Source organism: Plecotus auritus, assembly GCF_963455305.1.
Source record: "Plecotus auritus genome assembly, chromosome: X".
NCBI classification, from domain to species: domain Eukaryota; kingdom Metazoa; phylum Chordata; class Mammalia; order Chiroptera; family Vespertilionidae; genus Plecotus; species Plecotus auritus.
The window spans coordinates 139,577,408-139,600,871 of NC_137784.1; the positions used below are offsets into that span (position 1 = coordinate 139,577,408).

The following is a 23,464-nucleotide window of genomic DNA, read 5'->3' on the forward strand; positions in this document are numbered from 1 at the left end:
AGGAGACGTGGCCTTGCTACCTTTCTTAGACACCTGATTGTTACTTTAAAAGATTCTTGTTTTTTGCCCTAACTGGTGTGGCTCAGTGGATAGAGTGTCGGCCTGCGGACTAAAGGCTCCCAGGTTCAATTCCGGTCAAGGGCACATACCTCAGTTGCAGGCTTCTCCCTGGCCCGGGGCCCTGGTCAGGGCACGTGCAGGAGGCAACCAATCGATGTGTTCCTCTCACATCAATATTTCTCTCTTTCCCTCTCTCTTCCACTCTCTCTAAAAATCAATGGAAAGATAGCCTCAGATGAGGATTTTTTTAAAAAAAAATTTTAATATATTTTATTGATTTTTCACAGAGAGGAAGGGAGAGGGATAGAGAGTTAGAAACATCGATGAGAGAGAGACATCGATCAGCTGCCTCCTGCACACCTCCTACTGGGGATGTGCCTGCAACCAAGGTACATGCCCTTGACCGGAATCGAACCTGGGACCCCTCAGTCCCCAGGCCGACGCTCTAGTCACTGAGCTGACCCAGTTAGGGCTAAAACAAATTTTTTAAGGCACATTCTTGACTCCAGACCTACAGAATCAGAAATGGGTTCAGCCTAGCAATCCATGATTTCATCAACCTTCTGGATGATTCTGATGCACACTAAGGTTTGAGAGCCACTGGGTTAGAGAGTGACCGGGGTGCCATATAAAAAGGGTACCTGGGGAAAGCCTCTGTGAGGGAGGCGGTGTTTATTATCTGTGTCTTTCAGAGTGTAAGCCTCTTGAAGTCCAGGATTTGGGGCTGTCATTCTCTGCTACATCCGATGCCGAGAACAGCATCTGATACCCAATAGGTGCCCAGTAAATGTTGGATAAATGTATTTAACAAACAGATCATCTACTCTATGCCAGGCACTGTGTTAAGGACTTGAAAAAACCTTAGCGCCCAATCTTTGCAACAAACCCTATGATGTAGGCTCAGGGAGGGGGAGTGTCACCTACCCAAGTTGGCTCTGCTTGAACATGACCAGGCCGGTTCCCTTCCAACCACCCCCTCCGCAGGCCCTGAAGGTGTCCCCAGCTGGGCCCCTGGGACTGGATATTTCCAATTCACTCCTGAATCTTCCCCACACTCTTGTCACTTCCCCTTCTCACTTCCCTTATGCTGAACTCCCTTCCCCATGCTGACCACAGGGGACCTCTCTTTCAGGAAAGAGGAGGGTGGGTTAAGTCAGGATGCAGAATGAAGCAATGATCTCAATGCCCACTGCACCCCGTGAAGAGGGACAACCTGAGCATGCCAGTCATTTCACCCTTGTTCACCGGTGCCATGAGGTTGATCCTGTCATGGTAGAAAGTATGCATTTTACAGGACTCAGCCCAGCCGGAGTGGCTCAGTGGTTGAGCATCGACTTATGAACCAGAAGGTCACAGTTCGATTCCAGTCAAGGCCACATGGCCGGGTTGCGGGCTTGATCCCCAGTAGGGGGTGTGCAGGAGGCAGCAGGTCAATGATTCTCTCTCATCATTGATGTTTCTCTCTCCCTCTCCCTTCCTCTCTAAAATCAATGAAAAGATATTAAAAAAAAAAAAAAGATGCCCTGACCAGTTTGGCTCAGTGGATAGAGCGTCGGCCTGCGGACTCAAGGGTCCCAGGTTCAATTCTGGTCAAGGGCATGTACCTTGGTTGTGAGCACATCCCCAGTGGGGAGTGTGCAGGGGGCAGCTGATCAATGTTTCTCTCTCATCAATGTTTCTAGCTCTCTATCCCTCTCCCTTCCTCTCTGTAAAAAATCAATAAAATATATTTAAAAAGAAGAAAGAAAGAAAGAAAGAAAGAAAGAAAGAAAGAAAGAAAGAAAGAAAGAAAGAAAGGCTCAGAGAGGTTCCAGTGACTTGCCCAAGGTTACACAACTAGGAAGTTGGTCTTGCTCCAAAGTCCAATGCTCCGTTTCCCTTCACTAGAATTTGTTCAAAGAGCATTCATTGAGTGCTGAAGGGCTGCTAGGTGGGGCATGGGGTGTGGGGACACAGTGATAAAAACAGGACTGAGACTGAGACCAGAAGTAAGGAGAGGTGAGTAGAGGAAGGTGGCTCGTAGACAGAGGTGACAAGGGAGAGGTGGGAGCTAAAAAGTCCTTCCCTCCCCCCGGCCCCACTGCTGCCCTTTGCCCTCCCAGTTCCCCTGCCCCTGGTTCCTCTTTTCCCACTGACTCCCAGTGCACATAAAGCCAGGCGGGGCTGCAGGAGTTCAGTGCACACCATGCCCACCCCAGCGCAGGCCTCCTGGCTGCTGCTGCTGCCGCCACTGCTGCTGCTTCTCACCCTGCAGGCCACAGGTGAGTGGGTGAGCCTAGCTGGCCCAGGGTGCCCGGGCCCACCAGTAACACCCCTGACCATCCCTCCTCCCTCGACCCTGGTACAGGCTCAGAGCCCGTCGTCTGCTTCACCCAGTATGAGGAGTCCTCAGGCAAGTGCAAGGGCCTCCTGAGCGGAGGTGTGCGTGTGCAAGACTGCTGTCTCAACGCTGCCTATGCCTTCCAGGAGCCTGGCAGCAATCTCTGTCAGGCGTGCAGGTGAGGGGGACCCTGGGCTTGGGGGAGGCGGGAAGGACTGTGCAGGGCGACCCTGACCTGGACTCTTTCCTTCTCTGGGGTTCCCAAAGGTAGTTCCGAGGCCCTGATCGTGACCATAGCTCTGGGTTTCTCAGCTTCTGTTCTATGGACTTTTGAGGCCAGAAAATTATTATTGGTTGGGGCGGGGCGGGGGCAGGGGGTGGGGGGGACTGACCTGTACATTGCAAGGTATTTTGCAGCAACTCTGGCCTCTAATTAGGTGCCAGTAGCAACTCCCCACAGCAGTTGGAACGACGAAAATGTCTCCAGACATTGCTGAATGTCCCCTGGGCTACAGAATCACCCCTGGTTGAGAACCACTGCTATAGCTTGCATGTATTGAGCATTTCCTGCATACTGGAAGCATGGCGGGTGGGCGGCAGCCCAGGTATTTCTGAAGGTGGCTCAAGTCCCCTAATTGTGATGACAGCTTATATTGAGTGCTTTCTATATACAGATGTGTTATGGAGGCGGGAGAGTTTGGGGGATTCTAAGGGCAGCTCCAGGCCCTAATTATGATGACAACTTCACATTCATTGAGCACTTCCGGCATAACAAATGCATTGCGGAGGCCAGGGGCAGCTGGAGGGTTTCTGAGGGTAGCTCTAGTCTCCTAATCATGATGCCAGCTTGCATGTATTAAGCGTTTACTGTATGCCAGACATATTTTCTAACTGCTTACTGTATGTCCCAGATACACTGTGAAGATGAGGAGCTTGGGTCCTAGCCGGTGTGGCACATACCTCGGTTGCAGGCTCCTCCTCGGCCTGGGCCCTGGTCGGGGCTTGCGCAGGAGGCAACCAATTGATGTGTTTCTCTCACATCGATGTTTCTCTCTGTCTTTCCCTCTCTCTTCCACTCTCTCTAAAAATCAATGGAAAAAATAGCCTCGGGTGAGGATTAAAAACAACAACAAAAAGATGAGGTGCTTGGGGATTTCTTGAAGGCAGCTCTGGGTCCCTAGTCATGTCAGCAGCTCTCATCTCCTTCACATCATCCTGTGCAGGTGTCTAAGGATAGAGCTCGGGTATTTCTTTCTTTTTTTTTTTTTTTTAATATATTTTATTGATTTTTTACACAGAGGAAGGGAGAGAGATAGAGAGTTAGAAACATCGATGAGAGAGAAACATCAATCAGCTGCCTCCTGCACAGTCCCTACTGGGTATGTGCCTGCAACCAAGGTACATGCCCTTGACCGGAATCGAACCTGGGACCCTTGAGTCCGCAGGCCGACGCGCTATCCACTGAGCCAAACCGGTCAGGGCGAGCTGGGGTATTTCTGATGGGTTCTCTGAGCTCGTTGGGATGATGGCTCCTATTGAGTACTTCCTGTTTGCACAGTGGTTGCCCAGTGGGTTTCTGGCAGCAGTTCTGGGCCCCTGGTCCTTATATTTGCTTACTGCATGCCTGGCACTGTCCTTGGGGGGCTGCCAAGGGTCTCTGATCGTGAAGGTAAATGATATCTATTAAACACTTACTGTATGCCCATTCTTCCCATTTGGTCCCCCAATATCCTTGAGGTAGGTACTCTCATTGTTTCACACATATTTCTCCCACACCCCCGCCTATGCCCGCCCACTCTCACCTGTCCTGTACACTGTCCTTGCCAGCTCACAGATGGGGCATATGTGCTTCTCTCTGCAGGTCCCCGCAGTGGTCACCATGGTCCAACTGGAGCCCCTGCTCAGTGACCTGCACTGAGGGCTCCCAGCTGCGGCACCGGCGCTGCATAGGCTGGGGGGGACAGTGCCCAGAGAAGGTGCAGCCTGGGACCCTGGAGTGGCAGCTGCAGGCCTGCGAGAACCAGCCATGCTGTCCTGGTGAGGAGGATCAGCAAGGCGGCCTGTTCCCCGGCCCTGGGAACAGTCGGGACAGAGGCCCTGAGGGCGGGATCATGCCTGACGTTTGTGAGGCTATAAGGAGGAGGCGGAGTGTGGCTGGAGGATGGTGGTAGGAGGTGAGGTCAGAGGGAGTCTTATCCTTGTGGGCCATGGTGAGGATGTTGGCTTTTATTTTGATTGACATGGGGTTATGGGCAGCGGAGAAATGTGATCTGACTTGGGTTGTGACCCCCTCGCTGTCAGGAGGAAGACACACTGTGGTGAGGGGTGAAGCAGAGGTTTCCGTGTGCAGGTGACTGCAATAGTCCAGATGGGCAACGATGATGGACCAAGTGTGACAGAGAACGTGGGGACAGGATTAGCTGATGTGGGCTACGAGAGGAAGCGAGCACCCCTGAATGACACCCCCACCTCCATCCTGTCCCCCTCTCTTCTCTCCCACAGAGATGGGCGGCTGGTCCAACTGGGGGCCCTGGACACCTTGCTCTGTCACCTGCTCCAAAGGGACCCGGACCCGTCATCGAAAATGTGATGAGCCCGCCCCCAAGTGTGGGGGCTTCTGCCCAGGAGAGGCACAGGAGTCAGAGGCCTGTGACACAAAGCAGGTCTGCCCCAGTGAGTGAGGGCAACCACAGGGCACAGATGCAGACACCCTGGGTGGCTCTGAGGGTTATGGAGGGAGCTGCCAGTACAGGAGGACTTCAGCATGCATGACCTCACTTGGCCTCTCTCTACCCTCCCCACAGCACATGGGGCCTGGGCTGCTTGGGGCCCCTGGGGCCCCTGTTCAGGCTCCTGCTATGGTGGCTCCAGTGTACCTATGGAAAGACGGAGCCGCACGTGTACTGCGCCTGAGCCCTCCACAAAGCCTCCTGGGAAGCCGTGCCCAGGGATAGCATATGAGCAGCAGGCCTGCAGCGGCCTGCCACCCTGCCCAGGTACATAGGGATAAGGCCTCTGACAACTCTGCTCTTGATTCAGACACAGATGCTCTGCCATTTCATGGGATAAATCTGAGACCGTGTGACCATGTACCTCTTTGTTTGGGGACGGCCTGCCTCAAGGGTCTAAGGCAGTGGTTCTCAACCTTTTTAATGCTGCGACCCTTTAATACAGTTCCTCATGTTGTGGTGACCCCCAACCATAAAATTATTTTCGTTGCTACTTCATAACTGTCATTTTGCTACTGTTATGAATCGTCATGTAAATATCTGTGTTTTCCGATGGTCTTAGGCGACCCTGCTAGCGGTTCTCAGGTCGCGACCCACAGGTTGACAACCGCTGCTGTAGAGCCTAAGACCATCGGAAAACACAGATATTTACATTACGATTCATAACAGTAGCAAAATAACAGTTATGAAGTAGCAACAAAAATAATTTCATGGTTGGGGGTCACCACAACATGAGGAACTGTATTAAAGGGTCGCGGCATTAGGAAGGTTGAGAACCACTGGTCTAAGGGCTGAAGCAGGGAGATTGAAGTGGCCTTTCCTCACTCCTATTCCCCCCCCCAACAGTGGCTGGAGGCTGGGGGCCATGGGGCCCAGTGAGTCCCTGCCCGGTGACCTGTGGCCTGGGCCAGACCATGGAACGACGGACATGTGATCACCCTGTGCCCAAGCACGGGGGCCCCTTCTGTGCTGGTGATGCCACGCGGACCCACGTCTGCAACACGGCCAAGGAATGCCCTGGTCAGCACCTCAAGAAGCACCATTTCCATGCCTAAGCCCCCCACCCTTCTCTGCTGCCCTGTTCCTGCTTCTAATGCCTTGGTCTTGCCTTAATGCCTCCACTCCTGGCCCTGATGCCTTAGTTGCACCTCTGATCACCCATTCCCACGACTGATCACCGCCACTCTGCCCCCCAGCACTCATTCCTTCCTTTCAGCCTCCTTGCTGTCTCCCTTCTTTGGTGAGAGCCCCTGCTACCCCTGTCTCTGCAGTGAATGGAGAGTGGGGGCCGTGGGAGGAATGGAGCACGTGCGCCCGCCCGAAGATGTCACAAATCAGATGTCAGGAGATCCAAGGCCAGCAGATTCGCTCAAGGGACTGCAACGGCCGCAAGTTAACTGGACTTCGCTGTGCCGGGAATCAAGAGGATATCCGGTACTGCTACAACATTCAGCGCTGCTTGTGTGAGTGCTCTCCAGACTGTGCTGTGAGGGTGGGCAGCCTAGGAAGCGATGGGGGTTTCTGACTCTCTGCCATGGACCCCGTGTCCCTGCAGCCTCTCTCTCACTAACCCCCTGAAACCACTAATTCTGACTCAGTAACTCCCTCTTCTCATTGCAGTGGATGGCTCATGGTCAGAGTGGAGTACCTGGGGGCTGTGCACACCCCCATGTGGACCCAGCCCCACCCGCTCCCGCAAGCGCCTCTGCAAGGCCCATCTCCCCAACTTCGCGTGAGTGAGGAGGCAGAGTATGCCTAAGAAGGGGCAATGATACCGCTATGTATGTCAGCGTTTGGGGCAGGAGAGTCAGCTATCCCCAACCAGGGCTTCTACCACTGAGCCTAAGGTGCCTTCCTTGCCCAGTGCCATTTCCCAGCTTCAGGAAGTGGGGGAAACTAAAGAAGAAGCTGAGAAAGAAGATACTGATGGGAGAGTTAGTAGCCTTTGTGCCCGTAAGTCACACATTCAGTCACTCAGCCATTCCCCCATTCACTCAGTCTTCAGTGTGTTCATTTGTTCTGCTTTGATGGGCTTTGTTCAGTCACTCATGCCTCCATTCACTCACTCCTTCAGTCACCCATGTCTCAATGGGTGGCTCAGTGTCTCACTCAATGTCTCACTGCCCCCAGATACTATAAGGCCTTTTTGGCAACAGTTGCAGACACACACATCCCAGATCCCATGGATCTCCCAAGAGATCTAGGTAGACAGGGCCCTGATAGAAGGCATATGAGGAATGCTTGGTGTGTGGGAAAGGGTCTGCCACCTCAGCCTGGGTCTAGGAAACTGATCAGGCCTCCCCTGACAGAAAGGGGTCAAGACTGTGTACGCAGATTCCTGGACACAGGTGATCAGTTACTCAAAGTGTTTCCCAATGGCCAGAGTAGCCCAGGTTTGGGAGAGGGTTAAAATACCCACGCATCCCTTCTTATTTCCACACTAGAGGCCTGGTGCATGACATTCATGCACTGGAGGGGTGCGGGGGTGGGGGGCCTCAGCCCGGCTTGTGCCCTTTCTCAGTCCAAGAGCCCTCAGGAGATGTCCGACTGCTGCAGAGGCAGGAGAGGCTCCTGCCACTGCCACTGCGCCCCGCCAGCCATCAGCCCGGCTTCTGGCTGAGCAGCGCTCCCCCTATGGGAGCACACTGACCACCAGGGGGCAGCTCTGGCGTTGAACGTCTGCCCCCTGGTGGTCAGTCAATTTGCATATTACCCTTTTATTATATAAGATAGCGTGCATCAAACTGCTAGATGAAGTGGCTTGTTCCCATCTCATGGAAGGTCTACAATCTGGAAAGTGGTCTCCAGCTGTGGGGTTTAGAGTGGGTCCTAAAGATGCATTAGGGGTGTTAAGTGGAAGCGTGAAGGACTTGACAGAGTGAGGGAATGAATGGAGAAAGGGATGATTGAGAAAATCAGGATATGAGTGAATGGAGGGCTTGCCTAGTGAGAGAAATAATCCAGGCAAAGACCATTCTGGACATGGAACTGAGTCTGGATAAAGAGGAAGAGAGACAGACATTGCCTTGGGGCAGAGATTTGGGCACAAAACAAGGCCCTGAATGCTAGAGCAAAGCATTTTTTTTTTGTTTTTCCAGTGGGCAGTGGGGAGAGAAATGTAAAGAGTTTTGGATGTAAGAGAAGGTAGCTAATGTCAACTAGTAACAATCATTGGCATTTATTAAGCACTTTGTACCAGACACCACTCTGTAACTTATTTATCCACACTCAACCCAGTTAGGTGGGTGTTTTTATTATTATTACTAGAGGCCCGGTGCACGAAATTTGTGCACTGGGGAGGGGGTGTACCTCAGCCCAGCCTGCACCCTCTCCAATCTGATATCCCTGCGGGATCGGGCCTAAACGAGCAGTCGGACATCCCTCTCACAATCCGGGACTGCTGGCTCCTAACCGCTCGCCTGCCTGCCTGCCTGATTGCCCCTAACTGCTTCTGCCTGCCAGCTTGATCACCCCCTAACTGCTCCCCTGCTGGCCTGATCGCCACCTAACTGCTCCCCTGCTGGCCTGATTGCCCCCAACTGCCCTCCCCTGCAGGCCTGGTCACCCCCAACTGCCCTTCCCTGCAGGCCTGGTCACCCCCAACTGCCCTCCCCTGCCGGCCATCTTGTGACAATGTGGGGGTGGCCATCTTGTGAGGGTCCATTTGCATATTACCTCTTTATTATATAGGAGGATTGTTGTTTCCATTATTCCCATTTTTCAGATGAGGGAAAGTGAGGCACAGGGAAGGTAAAGAAATTGCCCAATATCTCACAGTTAAAAATAGTGTTGGGCACATAGTATGCACTCAATAAGAGTTTGTCGAATGTATTCTTGCCTTCCCTGAGTGTCTCCCCTCCATTCCCCCCCTAATGCTTCAGGCCCACTATTACCATCGTGGAAGGTCAAGGTGAGAAGAATGTGACCTTCTGGGGGACACCATTGGCAAAGTGCGAGCTGCTACAGGGGCAGAGGTTGGTGGTGGAGGAGAAGCGGCCATGTCTACACGTGCCTGCCTGCAAAGACCCTGAAGATGAGAAGCTCTAACACCTCTCTTCCATTCTGACACTCTGACTTCCCAGACCTCAATAAACCAGCCTCTTCCTCAAGAATGGGGCAATAGTATCTTCTAGGTCAAAGGGCACAGCATGTCGTAGTGGCCTGTTGTGGAAAACTATATTTTCCACTGTGGCCAGTTTGGCAGGAATGAAGGCAAGTATCCATCCCTTCACTGCTGCTGAAGCCCCAGTGTCTGCCCCACACACCTACCCCCCAGTGCCTGGAGTCACCCAGCATGTCCTTCTGCAGAGCTCCATGTTATGGGTTTCCTGTTTGGCTGCTCACCCTGCCAGGCACTTTCCGATTGGCTGGTGTGCTTGTTATCCATCTCCCCGCCTCCTACAGCTCCCTAGGTTCCCACCTACCAGAGCCTCTGGGCTGGCAGATTCCACATCAATCCCAGGTAAACAGCAGCAGGCAGCAGAGGCATGGCTGGGGTGGTGCCCCGCTGCACCAGCACCTGCACCCACCCACTCCCAACAGCCCAGCTCCAAGGCTACAATTAAGGGCAACAAATAGCTCTGGAGGAGTGGGGAGGAAGTGCCTATGAAGTGCTCTAAGCTGGAGCGGGAGGGGAGAGGGGAGGGAGAGATGCTAGAGTCAGCATCTGCCAGGAGGAGCCCAAACGCAGACACATATTCCTGTTAGCATTTGTTCATTCCTTCAACACTTATTAGTGTCTACTGTATACTAGAATTAAGTCTGGGCATCCGGGGTGGAGAAGGGCTGGTAGAAGGAGAGGACATCTGAACAAGGTAACAGACTCAGAGTAGGTGACCCTTTCCTTTGAACACTTATTCAACACTTCTCAACACCTACTGTACAGTATACTAAAAATAGTCCTGGATACAGTTAGGTAGAGGAAAGAAGAGGAGTTGGAGTGATACCTGTCTCCACAGTGAAGGGAACAAACCCAGACATTAATACCCTTAGCACTTGCTTATTGATTTACCACTTATGAATGCAGGGGCCCTTGTAATGAGACAAAGCATAAGAATCATCATAATTACGGTAATAGCTAATACTTAGAGAGTACTTGCTCTGTACCTGGTAGTATTTTAAGCCTCCATAGCATGAATTCACTTACTCTACAATGAAACTATGAGTGTCACTATTATTATCCCCATTTACCAAGGAGGAAATAGACACAAAAGGTAGTGGGCTGAACATTTCTGAAGCACTATGTCAGGAGCAGAGTTTAGGACTTAGTGCTGTGAGTGGAGGGGCACCTCTGTGAAGGAGGGTTCACATGGAAGATTTGCGACACCCTGAGTATGTCAGAATACTCAGTTCTCTGGGTTGGTTTCCTCTTGTGTAAAATGGACCAGTTGATGGGTTGGGATGAAGAGAAAGTTGATAATCATCTTGGGAGGAATAAGCCAAAATGAGGGGTTCTGGTTGCTAATACAGAGTATGAGAGAGGTATGTGTTTGCAAGAAAGTGTAAGTTTGTGTGTGTGTAGTGTGAGGCACATATCTTTGTATATGTGTGATATGCAGACCTATGGGTCTGTGCAAAAATTAAGGATGTGTTGAGTGGATGTGCAGTGAATGTGAAGTTACAACCGGGTGTGCACCATAACAATGTAAGTTATAGAAGTGTGTATGTGCACGTATGCACATTAGGGCAACATGGATATGTGTGTGTGAGTTATAAACGCAGGTACACACAACAACAACAAAAGCATTATTGGAGCCACTTCTTTTAAATTCCTGCTGGAGAAGATGGAGACAGTGCAGAAGAGCCTTACCTCTGCCTCAAGGAGTTGAGATACTCCTGGGGTGAATCTTCATTCTTCTGTAAAACAATCTATTAAAAAATTAATTTCTAGAAATTGAACCACCTGGAGAAAGGGAATGATGCTGGGGTCCACAAGTACTAGGAACCTAGAAATGGGGCCCCTGGGAAGAGGCAATCTGGTGACAGATTCCCAAGGAGCCAGAAAGTTCTGTCGACCTGCAGCTACTCCTTTTCCCCAGAGAGGGCACCATATGTCCAGCACAACTTGTTTGTTCCAGTTATTGAGCAAAAAACGGGACCACATACTTCAAAATATTGAGAAATACCTGATTCCTGGGTAGTTCCCCAAAGTGGAGAAAAGGGATCTGAAATGGCAGAGAAGGCAGGCATCCAGGGGAGAGGGGCAAGGAATGGCCAAAGCAAAGGCCTGGAGGTGAGACGGAAGCTGGCTGGGATGGAGGAGGAAGTAGAGGACGGCTTGGAAATATTTGACTTGACGACTGTGGGAGCCTATTGGAAGAGGAGATGGGATCTGAGTCGTGGGGGAGGGGACTTCCTGAAGACCTTGATCAAAGATGATCTTTGAAGGGGCAGGGGACATTCCTGGCAGAAGTCATAGCACATGCAAGAGTGGAGGTTGTCTCTTCCCCACCACCCTTAGAGGTGAGTCAAGATCATTTTTAGTTTGAAGGCAGGCACTCTGATTCCAGATCCCACACCATTACTACGTTGTTTAAACAAGTCAATGAAGTAATGAATGAAGAATGGACACATGGATAAGTAGGTGATTCACCTGAAAATCCTGCAGGCAGAGGAGACTCCACATCTGCCTGTTTCTTGCCATATCTTCTACCTACCTTACTTGGTCCACCATCATCACTCACTATGGCCCATCCAGTCCCTGCTAACCTCTCCAACCCCATTTCTGCCACAATCCCCCTTGATCAATTTGTTGCAGCCACACTGGGACCTCTTTCTGGCACATTCTTAAAACGAGAAAAATGTATGGATCACATGACCCTTTAGGAATGAATTGGAATTGAGTCCCTTCGTGTGTAAAATGGAAATGATAATAACCACCCCATAGGATTGTTGTGAGGGTTGGATAAGACAATACATGTAAACAGCTCAGTTAAGCATGGGGTATAGTCAACAAATTATTCTTTTAAAATGAATTTGTACTTTCATTGTAATCAGCATCTTAATAGGGGCTGATGGACTGGCTTCCACAACCCACCTCTGTCCAGACTATACTAATAAAGGTCATTTGATCATGTGGCAAACATTTGGCACCTACTGTGTCCCTACCCTAGTTTGAATCTGCCTCTGTGGTGCAAAGGGTACTAATTATGCCAGGTGGGTATTGTGGGTTTTGGTTGTGCCCATGGCAAATGATTGGGGGTGTACGGACCCAGTGTGTGTGTAGAAGGGGATAGATGGACACATATCAGGGCTAGAGTTCAGGGAATATGTGTGTGGCTGATCTAGGTTTGTCCATCATTGTCTGTGGGTATGTGTTTTGTCTGGGTGTGCATACTTGTGTGAGTTTCCCTTATCCTCTGTGTGTTGGTGTGGTGCCTGTGTGCATGTGTAAGTGTATACGTGTGCATATATGCCCATGTGTGTTATCCTGGGCTTGTGTGTGTGTATAGATACCTAGATTGGTGTGTGTTCTCTCTCTCTATGCCTTCGTGTGTTTCCTTACTTTTGTGTGTGTCTACATGTATTCCCACATGTGTGTCATTCCCTGTGTGCCTCCAGCCTCCTCTCAGGTGTGTACCCCACCCAAGTGTCCACTTCCACCTGTCTAATGCTATCTAGGCCTCCCCCATACCTCTCTGCCTAGCTGAGCCTGTGTGTACCTGGGAAACTGATCTCCCCGCAGGCTACTCCCACCCCTCGTCGTGAGGGAGTTATTTCTCTACTTTTGTGTCGCGGGGTGTGCCTCCATTGCCACCCCCACATGCCTTCTGTGGTGACTATCAACACTGGAAACCAAGTATCTGCGGAGGGTCCTGCGTGTGGGTACGATTGGGTGTGAAGACCAGAATGAAGTGGGGTGGGGGGCTTGCCTGACCACCGACTCCGACTCTCCCAACAAGCACCCACCCCACCCCCACTTCCCAAATTGCGCATCCCCAATCGGATTGGGGGGGAAGGGAACAGGATGCGGCGTGGCGCGTGCGCACTGCCCCCTTCAGCACCGCGGACAGCGCCTTCGCCCCCGCCTGCTGGCGTGCGCCACCGCCGCCCCAGCACTGAAGGCGCGCTGACGTCACTAGTCATTCCTCCTCAAACCCCCCTTCCCCGTAGCCTTGGTCGCGTCCGTGCCACCGCCGGCCTAGCCGGACTGCACCACGCAGGGCGCGAGATAGGGAGGCACGGGCGCGACCATCCGCGCTGCGGCGGTGGCGACTCAGCGCTGCCTCAGTCTGCAGCGGGCAGCGGAAGAGTCGCGTCGTGCGTGAGAGCGCAGCTGTGCTCCTGGGCCCCGCGCGGTCCACCCCCGCGGCTCCTGACCAGACTGCTCCTAGGACCCCCTGCCCTGCGCCGCAGCCATGAACTACCTGCGGCGCCGCCTGTCCGACAGCAACTTCATGGCCAATCTGCCAAATGGGTACATGACAGACCTGCAGCGCCCGCAGCCGCCCCCACCGCCACCTGCTGCCCCCAGCCCTGCAGCCACGCCCGGTCCCGCGACTGCCACTACCGAGAGGGCCTCCTCAGCCGCCCCCGTGGCCTCTCCCGCCGCCCCTAGCCCTGGGTCCTCGGGAGGCGGTGGCTTCTTCTCGTCGCTGTCCAACGCAGTCAAGCAGACCACTGCGGCCGCCGCCGCCACCTTCAGCGAGCAGGTGGGCGGCGGCTCTGGGGGCGCAGGCCGTGGGGGCGCCGCCGCCAGGGTGCTGCTGGTCATCGACGAGCCCCACACCGACTGGTAAGCCACTGCCGCGGACGTCTCCCTGCGGGCCTGGGTCCCCAGATGGTTCCGTGACGAGCAATTATTGAGCACCACTTGCGTGCCCAGCACTTGACCCCCTCACCCAAACCCTTTTTCTTTTTTTTCTTTTCTCTCTTTTTTTTTAAAATTCAAACCCTTTTTCTTAAATTATTATGCTGGGTGCTTCCCTGTGCCCCGCCCTTACTCCCCGTCACCCCCCCCCCCACCCCCACCCCCGCCCAACCACTACCACCAAGGCCTCCTCGATCTATACAGGGAGCAGTTATCAGGCACCTGTTGTATACCTCCTTCCCAAAAGCCTTGGCTTCCATGTATCCTGTGAACATTTGAGAAACTAATGTGCCCTTGCCCCCCCCCCTCCCCTCTGCCACAACCCTCTCGCCAACGGCCTTGTCCTCTAATGAATCTTCTGAGCATTTATCATGTACCTGCAGTGTACCTCAACGGGAGCCCTTCCCCAAGGCCTTTGGCTTCCATGAATTTTGTGAACATTCATTGAGAGCTTGACATGTATCTTGTGCCCTCAACCCTTGCCCTAAGGCCTTTTCTCTAATAGATCTTGTGAGTATATATCCAGAGTGAGTTATATGCCCACCCCAGCCCTCTCCTCAAAGACCACCTCGACTATTCAGTGAACATTGATTGAGTGCCTGCTGTGTATCCCACCCCCAGCTTCTCACCAAAGGTGTTGCCTTTAATGGATCTTGTGAGCCTTTATTGAATGCCCTCTGTGTGCCCCAACCTCAGGCCCCCTCTCCAAGGGCCTATTTCTCCAAAGAATCTAGAAACCATTAATTAAGTGCTTGATGTATGCCCCATCCCCAAGCCCCTTTCTCAAAGGTATCATTTTCTTCAAATGAGTTCCATGATCATTTTTGAGCCTTCTGTGTGTGATACATCTTCAGACTCTCCCCCAAATCCTTTTCCTACAATGAATCTAGAAGGCATTTATTGAGTGTCTCTTTTATCCCCCATCCTCAAGCTACTCCTTCAAAGACCTTTCCTTTGGTAGACCCATCTAGCACTTATCAACTGCCTACTGGGTGAGCCTTCCCTAAAGACTCTTTCCTCCAGTGTATTCAGCAAGCATTTATCGAGTGTCTGCTGTTTACCCCAAACCCTTTTCCCAATGCCTTTCTTCCAGTGGCTTCAATCAGCAGGTATTGAGCACCTTCTGCATGATCCAAAGTTAGACCCTCTCGCTAAAGGCCTTTGCCTCCAATTAATACAGTAATCAGATATCTGGCACTGTGTGCACCATTTCAATCCCTCTTTCCAGAGCCCCTTATCTTTTTAGTCGCTCCTTGGAGCATTTGTGGAGCACCTGCTGTGCACTCGATTCTGTGCCTTCTCCACAAAAGTCTTTCCTCCCCGTGGATGGAGGATCAAGCTTACATAGATCAGGTTTCTGCATCCCCACTCCCCTTCCCCAAACGATTTTTCTCCAGTGATCCAGTGATGATGTGCCCATCCCTAGCCCTCCCTCCCCAAATACCTTTTCTCTGAATGGATTCAGTGTGCACTTATTCCCTGTCTGCCAGGTGCTCAATTCTAATCACCTTCCCCCAAAGGCCTTTTCCTCCAATGAGAGCGTGTATGGAGTCACTTCTGTATACTCTATGTTCACACCTCCTCCCCAAAGCCCTCTTCTTCAAGTGGATCCAGTGAGCATGTATGTGTATAGGGAGGATGTGCCTGTTGTATTTAGGGAGTACATTCCCCTTCATTACTCTTAGGATAACCTGCACCAATCATAAAGCCTCTCTCCAGGGTCCTTCATTTGATAAGTCTAGAGCCCCATTTTTAAGGGTTACCCTCTTTCCACTCCCTTCAATGTCCTTAGGATTCCCTCTCTCACTCTTAAGTCAATACCCCAAAGGGTCTTCTTTCTATTTAAGCCACTAAACGTTTATTGAGAGCCTATTATATAAAGGTCCTTCCAAATCTGGAAGTTCTGCCCCTGTCTCAAGTGCTACCCCCCAAAAAGGGTCTACTTCAGTCTAAATATATTGATTACCAGTTCTTTACTAGTTAGATAACCACACCCCCAGGAACCCTTACCCAGCAGCCTTTCTATTCAGAGCCATTTATTCATTCTATAGATATTAAATGCATAATTTTCATGTGTCAGAGTGTGGGAGGCATTTATTAAGCACTACTATATACTAGGACAACCCCTCCTTCAGTTCTTCCCTCTAATCCTAAACATAAACTAGATTCTCTATCTTTTCCTCCATTTAACGCCACAGTTCTTTAATGAGCACTTACTGTATACTTCTAAGAACTCCTTATTCAATGCCCCTTCTCCTACCCCTCTTGTAGCCCTAATTCCCCCTTTCAATAATCTTCACCCTGCCTTCCGCACTACACAATCCTGAAAGCTCTTAATGTGCACCGACTATATTCTGGCCAGGTCCCCTCCCCTACTTAGTAACCATCTTCTCAACTGCCCCTTTCCCCAATGAATCCAAAAGTCAGTTATTAATCTCTTACTGTATTCTGTTCAAACAACCACATTCCCATCCCTGCAGCAGGCCCTCCCAGTCTTTTCTCCAACAATCCATAAAGCATTTGTTGAACACATGGTATAATTCCTTCACCAACACCCACTCACACAGATGCCATCTTTCTGGCTAAATTTGCTCCATTGACGTCAGCAAACCTTCATGAGGCCCCTTCTGAATATTGCTAACCACCCTCCTTCAGACTTCCCTTCTCCACTCTGACCCTTCAGACAGGTGCTTTGCTGCTTTTTTCTTCATTCCAGCAAGCACTTATTAATTACCTACTGAATACTGACAAGACCTTTCCCCTTTCCATAATCACAACTCTAGTGTTTCTCTTTTTTTCTTCTAATTTGTCCAGCAAACATTTATTGAGAACCTGCTGAATTCAGTGAAAGATTCTTCTCTTCCCCTTCTGCATCCCAGAACCACCTCCCCTTTATCCCAGCAGCTGCTGTGGTCTTTTCTTCCAGTCAATCTAGCAAATATTTATTTGGTATCTACCATAGGTGGAGCAGAATGAATAAAGGGAGAGACCCTGTGTACACCAGGCTCAGTGTGAGGAACAGAGACCTCTGCATCACCAACTTGGAGACATTCATGCACGTTTTAGGGATCTCAGCCTGGAATAAAGGAGGAATTGTGCAAACTCTACGGGATTATACACCTAAGTACAGTCTGACACCTTTCCCGCCCAACTTCACCACTCTCATTCTTTTTTGGGTCTTGAGTCCTCCGTGATTTAAAGTTGAGACTCATCTACTTTTTAGAAATAATTTAGTTCAGTGTTTTCCAAACTGTGGGCCACCTATTTATTGGCTTGTGACCAGCATTTCATTTGCTTCATGAAGTAGGATAAATTAAAATAGAAAATAAAAGAGTATATTGCACATAGTAAGTGGAATTATTATTTAGTAAAACTGTTACTCCAATAAGAAATATAATCAATAATATATGCCACATATTATATATGACATATACTATATAATACATTTATTATATAATGGGTTTATAGTATATAATGCATATATGTGTGTGCTTTTCTTCATGAAATGAAATAAAATAGAATAGGAAATTTCAGACTCCATTGCACAGAGTAAAGATAATTATTTACTGAAACTTTCATTCTAATTATCCTATATAATAAAAGCCTAATATTCAAATCGACTGAACAGTGGAACAACTGGTTGCTGTGATGCGTACTGACCACCAGGGGGCAGACGCTCAATGCAGGAGCTGCCCCCAGCCTGCAGGCCCCAGGCCAGCCAAGGCAGGTGCCAGTGGGCAACCCCCGCCCCCGCCATTGCCCCTCCGGTTGCCCCACAGATCGGCCCTAATCGCCGGCCAGGCCTAGGGACCCTACCCATGCAGGAATTTCATGCACTGGGCCTCTAGTATATGTATATTTAAACACATTCTAGATACATCTACACATAATATGTAATATGCCATATATTGTATGTTATATATTATATAAGACATCCTATTTTATGTTTGCTATATAACATATTATATGTGTCTTATATAATATGTATTACATATATAGGGTGGGTTATTATGTAAATATTTATATAATGGGTTATATAAACTATATTTCTTATCATGGCTCCTTTTATGTGACTTCCCTAGAAGTAGATCTTGAGGCTGAGATCTGCGTGCAGATTTCTTGGGGAGAGCTCTGAGGAACAACACCTGTTACGGGGGAGGTGTAGGGGAAGCAAGAGTTGGCAGAGGGAAAGGTTGAGCTATGATGCAGCCATGATAGAGGCCTCAGACGATCCTCTGGGAAGCTCTGGAGCTGGGAGGACACTCCAGAGTTACCCCAATGGAATTGGGGGTAGCCATGGTTCTGAATTCCCGCATCAGTCCGTCATTGACCACAGGCTGTCCCCTGGGAGGAGGAACAATCTTGGGGAAGGCAAATTCGTGCTACAGAGGGCAATTCCCAGGGCGGGACAGCACTGTGAGGCTTCAACAACAGCTGTTCCCAGAAGCTGGGGGATAGATGTGAAGGCCTGAGGAGAGGGGGGTGAGGATCTGGATGGAGCACACAGTCTACCCTTTGTACTACTCAGATTCACTTGCTTCTTAGAGTAAGTTCACCCCATCTGAGAACAGCATTTCCAGGATTGTAACTGACCTTGTTTTCTGGGAGAAACCTGAAAGAGCATGGTGGGTGGGATGAAATGCAGCTTCCACTGCCACAGTTGATAAATGCAGCATAAATAAATGATGTGCATTGTCTTCTTCTAAATTCCCCTCACCCTCAGATGGAACCTCTCTTGGTCTTGGTGGCTTACCTGGTGCATGATCCATTCCCTCATCCTTGAGAGATCTCTGAGCCCTTGGTCCCCATGCTCTCCTCAGGCTGTGGCTGCTATACTTGTCCCTTTGCCATCAAAGTTGAGCAAAGAATACCAACAGATACCCAAGCAGATCATCTGGGTTGCTCCATGCCCCCACTGTAACACCAGCCCTGCCCCTTCTGGTGATCAGGGTCATGTACCCCTGCCCAGATAGTGACTCCTCTTCATATCCATTGGCATGCAAAACCTGAAGTGTCCAGGTAGCACTCATGACTTAGAATGTAATGGGATTCTTGCTGTGTTCCCTGGTAGTAGTGTCCCGGCTTAGAGAACCAGGACCTCTAACCTTGCAGAGCTCTGAAGGAACAGGAGACACACATTCCAAAAGTGGATCGCTGAGATTGATGGTAAGCTGGGCCACTCCTACTTTCACCTCTGGGTTCCCAGACCCATGTATTTTACCTGTTAGAAACACAGCACAAACAGTGGCCATTGATTTAGGGTGCACACTGGGTTTTGGATGATGGTGCCCCATTCGTGCACGGTATCACCTCCAAGCTGGGGTCTTAGCTGTGGCTGCAAGAAGTTGTTCCATAACTCTATGAGGCCAGCAGCTTCTGGGTGCTGCGGTATATAGGTCATCTGTTGAGTCCATGGTCATGGGCCCACTTTTGCACCTCCTTTCATGGTTGATGTAATGTTTTGCGGGATCCAATACTGTGTAAGCCCTTGAACAGTGATGCTGTCTCAGGTCCTGCAGTCAGGAAAGGCAAACCCATACATAGAATATTCTAGTCAAAATTCATCATTACTCTTTCCAGGGTGGAAGAGACCACAAAGTAGCTGATTGGTCTTCTTGAGGGATGCTGCCATGTCAGGGATTCAATATTGGTCTCTGTTGCTGGCAGGTTGAATATACTGCAGTAATTCTGTAGGCCCTCACATACAGCCTCTATCTCTGTTCCTCTTGCCACTTTGTACATGTGCTCATGTGCCAGCGCTAGGGCGACTGATTCAAGAGGCTGGCTGACATCATCTGGCTGACTCATTCCGTCTACCTGATTGCTTAGTGCCACTTCTGTGGCAGATGCTGTCTGGTGGGTGTTAACACACAATACAGAGATCTTTTCTCCTCTTTCCACTTCATCTCCACTCCCATATGTCCACCCACATTTTTGTGTCCTAGACCTCCTTGTTCTAATCTTTCAATATATTTCTTTCAAAGCCTCTGGCAAAGCAGCCAAGCCATTCACCATCAGTGAATATATATTCTAATCTTTGGCCACTTCTCTTTCCCCAAAAAGTAGACGGCCAAGTGTACAGCTCACAGCTTTGCCCATTGGGAGCTCTGCCACTTGTTTTCAAGACCACTCTGAGTGGGACTATGGTGCAGCCACTGTCCATTTTTGTCTTCCACCCACATACCAAGGCAACCTATTTGTGAAGCAAGCTCAGACTTTTTCTTCCTTCATCCACTGGTTGGATAAAGGAGTCCCCTTAGTGAGCTGAGGGAGGCAGTAGCAACAAGGTGGATGACATGGGCATCTGGCTTACCTGCTCAGGCAGCTTGCTTGGTTTTGCCTGGGCTCAATCCTGGCTGCTGGACCCGTCTGACTGTATTACTTGGCAGGCCTGGCAGGATCTAGCTTATAATGGACACTTCTGGGTACACAGTTACTTGGTACCTCATGGTCAAGTAACTGTGTAACAGGGCCCAATATTACACCAAGATTTGTTTCTCAAAAGGCGTGTAATTCTATGCTGCAGATGGCATGGCCTTGCTCCAGAGCCCCAGGGGCCTCCCGCTCGAGCTTCTCTTAAGCTCCACACTGTATCTTTTTCCACTGTTGACACCTCTGGTGTCATAGGATCTGATGGTTCGTATGGCCTGAGTGGCAGGACTGCTTGCATCACAGCCGGGAGCTGCTGCCGAGCACTTGGAGTCAACACAGCCTGTCAGGGGCTATCTGTGCTCTCCCCCTGACAAATGATGGTTTCGCATTGCCTGCTAGCTGCCAGGTGACTCAGCTCCAGAATAGCATTCGATTCTTTGTTGTTTGACGTCTCTGGCCCACTGTTTTAGGTTGGGTTCTCTGGAAACAGGTTTGGAAGTAGAAATTTGCATGTAGGAAGCTCATTGCAGAGTGCCTTTGGGATCAACACTTGTAAGGAGGACAGGGTTGGGCAGACAAGAGAAGTTGGTCCATGATGTGGTTGCTTCCGAGGCCTAAGCTGGTCCTAGGGGGAGCTCTGGGGCTGGTAATGGTCCTTCAGAGTCAGCCTATATTGAGGCAAACAGGCGGCCTTTGTACTCACTCAGACCAGATATAAGCCATGTGCTGCCCAAAGTAGGTATAACCTTGGCTAAGGCAGTTCCCTGTAACAAAGATAGTTCCCAGTTGGACACAGCCATGAGCTGTCAACAACTGAGATTCAGGGAGCATTGGCCCTGAAGAGAAGATCTGAGCAGAGTACCCACTATACTGACGGTGAAAAATAAAAAGGTTTGAAAAATAGTAATATAGTTTGCACTTGTCAACATTTTATTTTAAAAAATGCACATATCTAAAAAAGATTCTCTTCCAGCACTTGTGAGGGGTCATTGTCAGCAATGGAGGGTGTGTGTGTGTGTGTGTGTGTGTGAGAGAGAGAGAGAGAGAGAGAGAGAGAGAGAGAGAGAGAGAGAGAGAGAGAAATAACTGTGTTACTGTGTTTGAGGTCTTTGGGTATGTCATTCAAGGCACAAGGGCCTGTTGCATTGTGTGTATGTGTTAGAGACCCTGATTGTGTGCATGTCAATGACCCCAGGAGTGACTTCTCCCCTTGTCTCACTTGTATAAAAAATTGATTGGGGATAAGCTTCTGTCTGTGGAGAAGCTTATCAGGTAGGAAATCCTGGGACTGGGGGAAGAGGCCACTGGAAACTTAGCCCAGCTGGGGATGGGCATAGGGACAGTGACATAGCAGTTCATGATGTGCCTACTGCTGCTCCTACCCCTCTTCCCTCCTGTGGTTTCTACTCATCCTCAGTTGAATTCTTCCCCACCCCACCGTAGCAGTCTCAGCTTCTGTGGAACCACCATCAGCCTGCACCCCTCAATCTGCTCCTTCTTTTCTGATACCTGTGCCCACCCATGGCTGTTCTGTCCTTCACGGCACGCGGCCATACATGGTGAATCACTCCTCCTTGGGAAAGGGCCAGAGAACAGAGAGATGCTTCAGGCTGTATAAGCAGACACAGCCACTGAGCCATACCCAGGCACACTTCATCTATTTGTACTCCCCAAGGTTCTCTGCCATTATAAACTCCATGCAATTTCAAAGTATGTTACAGTTTACAAAGCACTCCTTATTTTTTGAAGCTTTCCAAAAACATTTATGATAGTAGTGTGACAGGCAGACCATACTTTAAGAAATATCTGCTCTCTGGGGTTTAAGGACTTCTTTAAAAATTTGCAGTGTTCTTTGACATTTATACACCTTCATGAGGAATACTTTATTGTTTCTTTATTGTTCACAAAGCACTGTTTGAGTTTTCAAAGTATTTCAACCATCATAACAATCACTTTATGGTTTCTCTAGAGACGCGGCAGGGGCAAAGGGGTCAAAGGACTGGCCTGGGTTTTGTCTTCCTGAGATTTGAGCATTGATGGATGTGCTCTGATTTCCTCTACAGGGCGAAATACTTCAAAGGGAAAAAGCTCCATGGAGAAATTGACATTAAAGTAGAACAGGTTAGTTGGGACAGGCGGACCTGGGGATCAACTGTCCAGATTGCAAACTGAGTGGTCATTTTTGTATGATATAAATGAATCACTGATTTTTTCCTTTCCAGGCTGAATTCTCTGATCTCAATCTCGTGGCTCACGCCAATGGTGGGTTCTCTGTGGACATGGAAGTTCTTCGGAATGGGGTGAAGGTGATGAGGTGAGTATAAGAAGGGTACCTTGGTGTTATGGGAGAGGTATAAGGACTCCCTTACATCTGAGGGAGAATCTTCACCTCTTCACCCATCCTGCTGTGAGCAAGAACGTAGGCACATTGCAATAGACAAGCTATGGACACAACTTAAGTGTCCATTGATGGACAAATGGATAAAGAAGATGTGAGATGCGCGCGCGCGCGCACACACACACACACACACACACACACACACACACACAGGAATATTATTTAGCCATGAGAGAGAAGGAAATCCTGCCATTTATGACCACATACTAGTATATGGACCTTGAGGACATTATATTAAGTGAAATAAATCAGAGAGAGAAAGACAAGTACCATGTGATATCACTTACATGTGAAATCTAAAAGAGCCAAACTCATAAAAACAGTAAAATGGTGATTAGTAGTGGCTGGGGGCTGGGAGAATAGGAGAGATGTTGGTTAATGGTACAAACTTGCAACTGGTAGATAAGTCTTGGAGATCTAATGAACAGTGAAGTGATTATAGGCAACAATGTTGTATCATAATCATCAAACATTCTAAGAAACTAGATCTCAATTATTCTACCACAAAAATGCAAGTATAATTATGTGGCACGATAGATGTGCTAACTAATGCTGCAATGACAATCACATTATAATATATAAATGTATCAAATTAACACATCAGTTGTACACCTTAAATTTCCACAAAGCTATCTGTCAAATATATTTCCATAAAAAAAAAAAAAACCTTAAGCACAGAATGTGGGAGATAGCTTCTCTTCTGAAGAAGCGTCAAGTATTCCAGCAGACCACAGACCAACTTTTCAATTATTGACTCAAAATTTATTTCTTGAGCA

General features: G+C 49.5%; 2 protein-coding genes across 4 annotated transcripts in view; both read left to right on the forward strand.

Annotated features, from left to right (window-relative positions):
- The first annotated feature begins 1,949 nt into the window (after window positions 1-1,949).
- CFP (complement factor properdin) lies at window positions 1,950-9,233 on the forward strand. 2 transcript variants are annotated; one of them, XM_080652901.1, is made up of 10 exons: window positions 1,950-2,058; window positions 2,259-2,321; window positions 2,408-2,558; window positions 4,242-4,417; window positions 4,883-5,053; window positions 5,185-5,376; window positions 5,956-6,129; window positions 6,381-6,572; window positions 6,730-6,841; window positions 8,991-9,233. In XM_080652901.1, exons 1-10 carry the CDS (start codon window positions 1,998-2,000, stop codon window positions 9,154-9,156), a joined length of 1,458 nt encoding a protein of 485 aa, XP_080509027.1. In that variant the 5' UTR covers window positions 1,950-1,997; the 3' UTR covers window positions 9,157-9,233. The 2 variants fall into 2 exon arrangements, with proteins under 2 accessions (XP_080509027.1, XP_080509028.1); XM_080652902.1 differs by having other exon boundaries at window positions 1,959-2,058; window positions 2,214-2,321.
- Window positions 9,234-13,281: 4,048 nt separating this feature from the next.
- The window catches only part of SYN1 (synapsin I), a 33,707-nt gene continuing 23,524 nt past the window's right edge, over window positions 13,282-23,464 (forward strand). Inside the window, exons 1-3 of one of the 2 annotated variants that reach the window (XM_080652170.1) lie at window positions 13,282-13,843; window positions 22,354-22,411; window positions 22,513-22,604. In XM_080652170.1, coding sequence (XP_080508296.1) covers window positions 13,467-13,843; window positions 22,354-22,411; window positions 22,513-22,604 — 527 coding nt within the window. In that variant the 5' untranslated portion in view covers window positions 13,282-13,466. The remainder of the gene's footprint in view (window positions 13,844-22,353; window positions 22,412-22,512; window positions 22,605-23,464) is intronic. The other variant, XM_080652169.1, reaches the window with a different exon arrangement.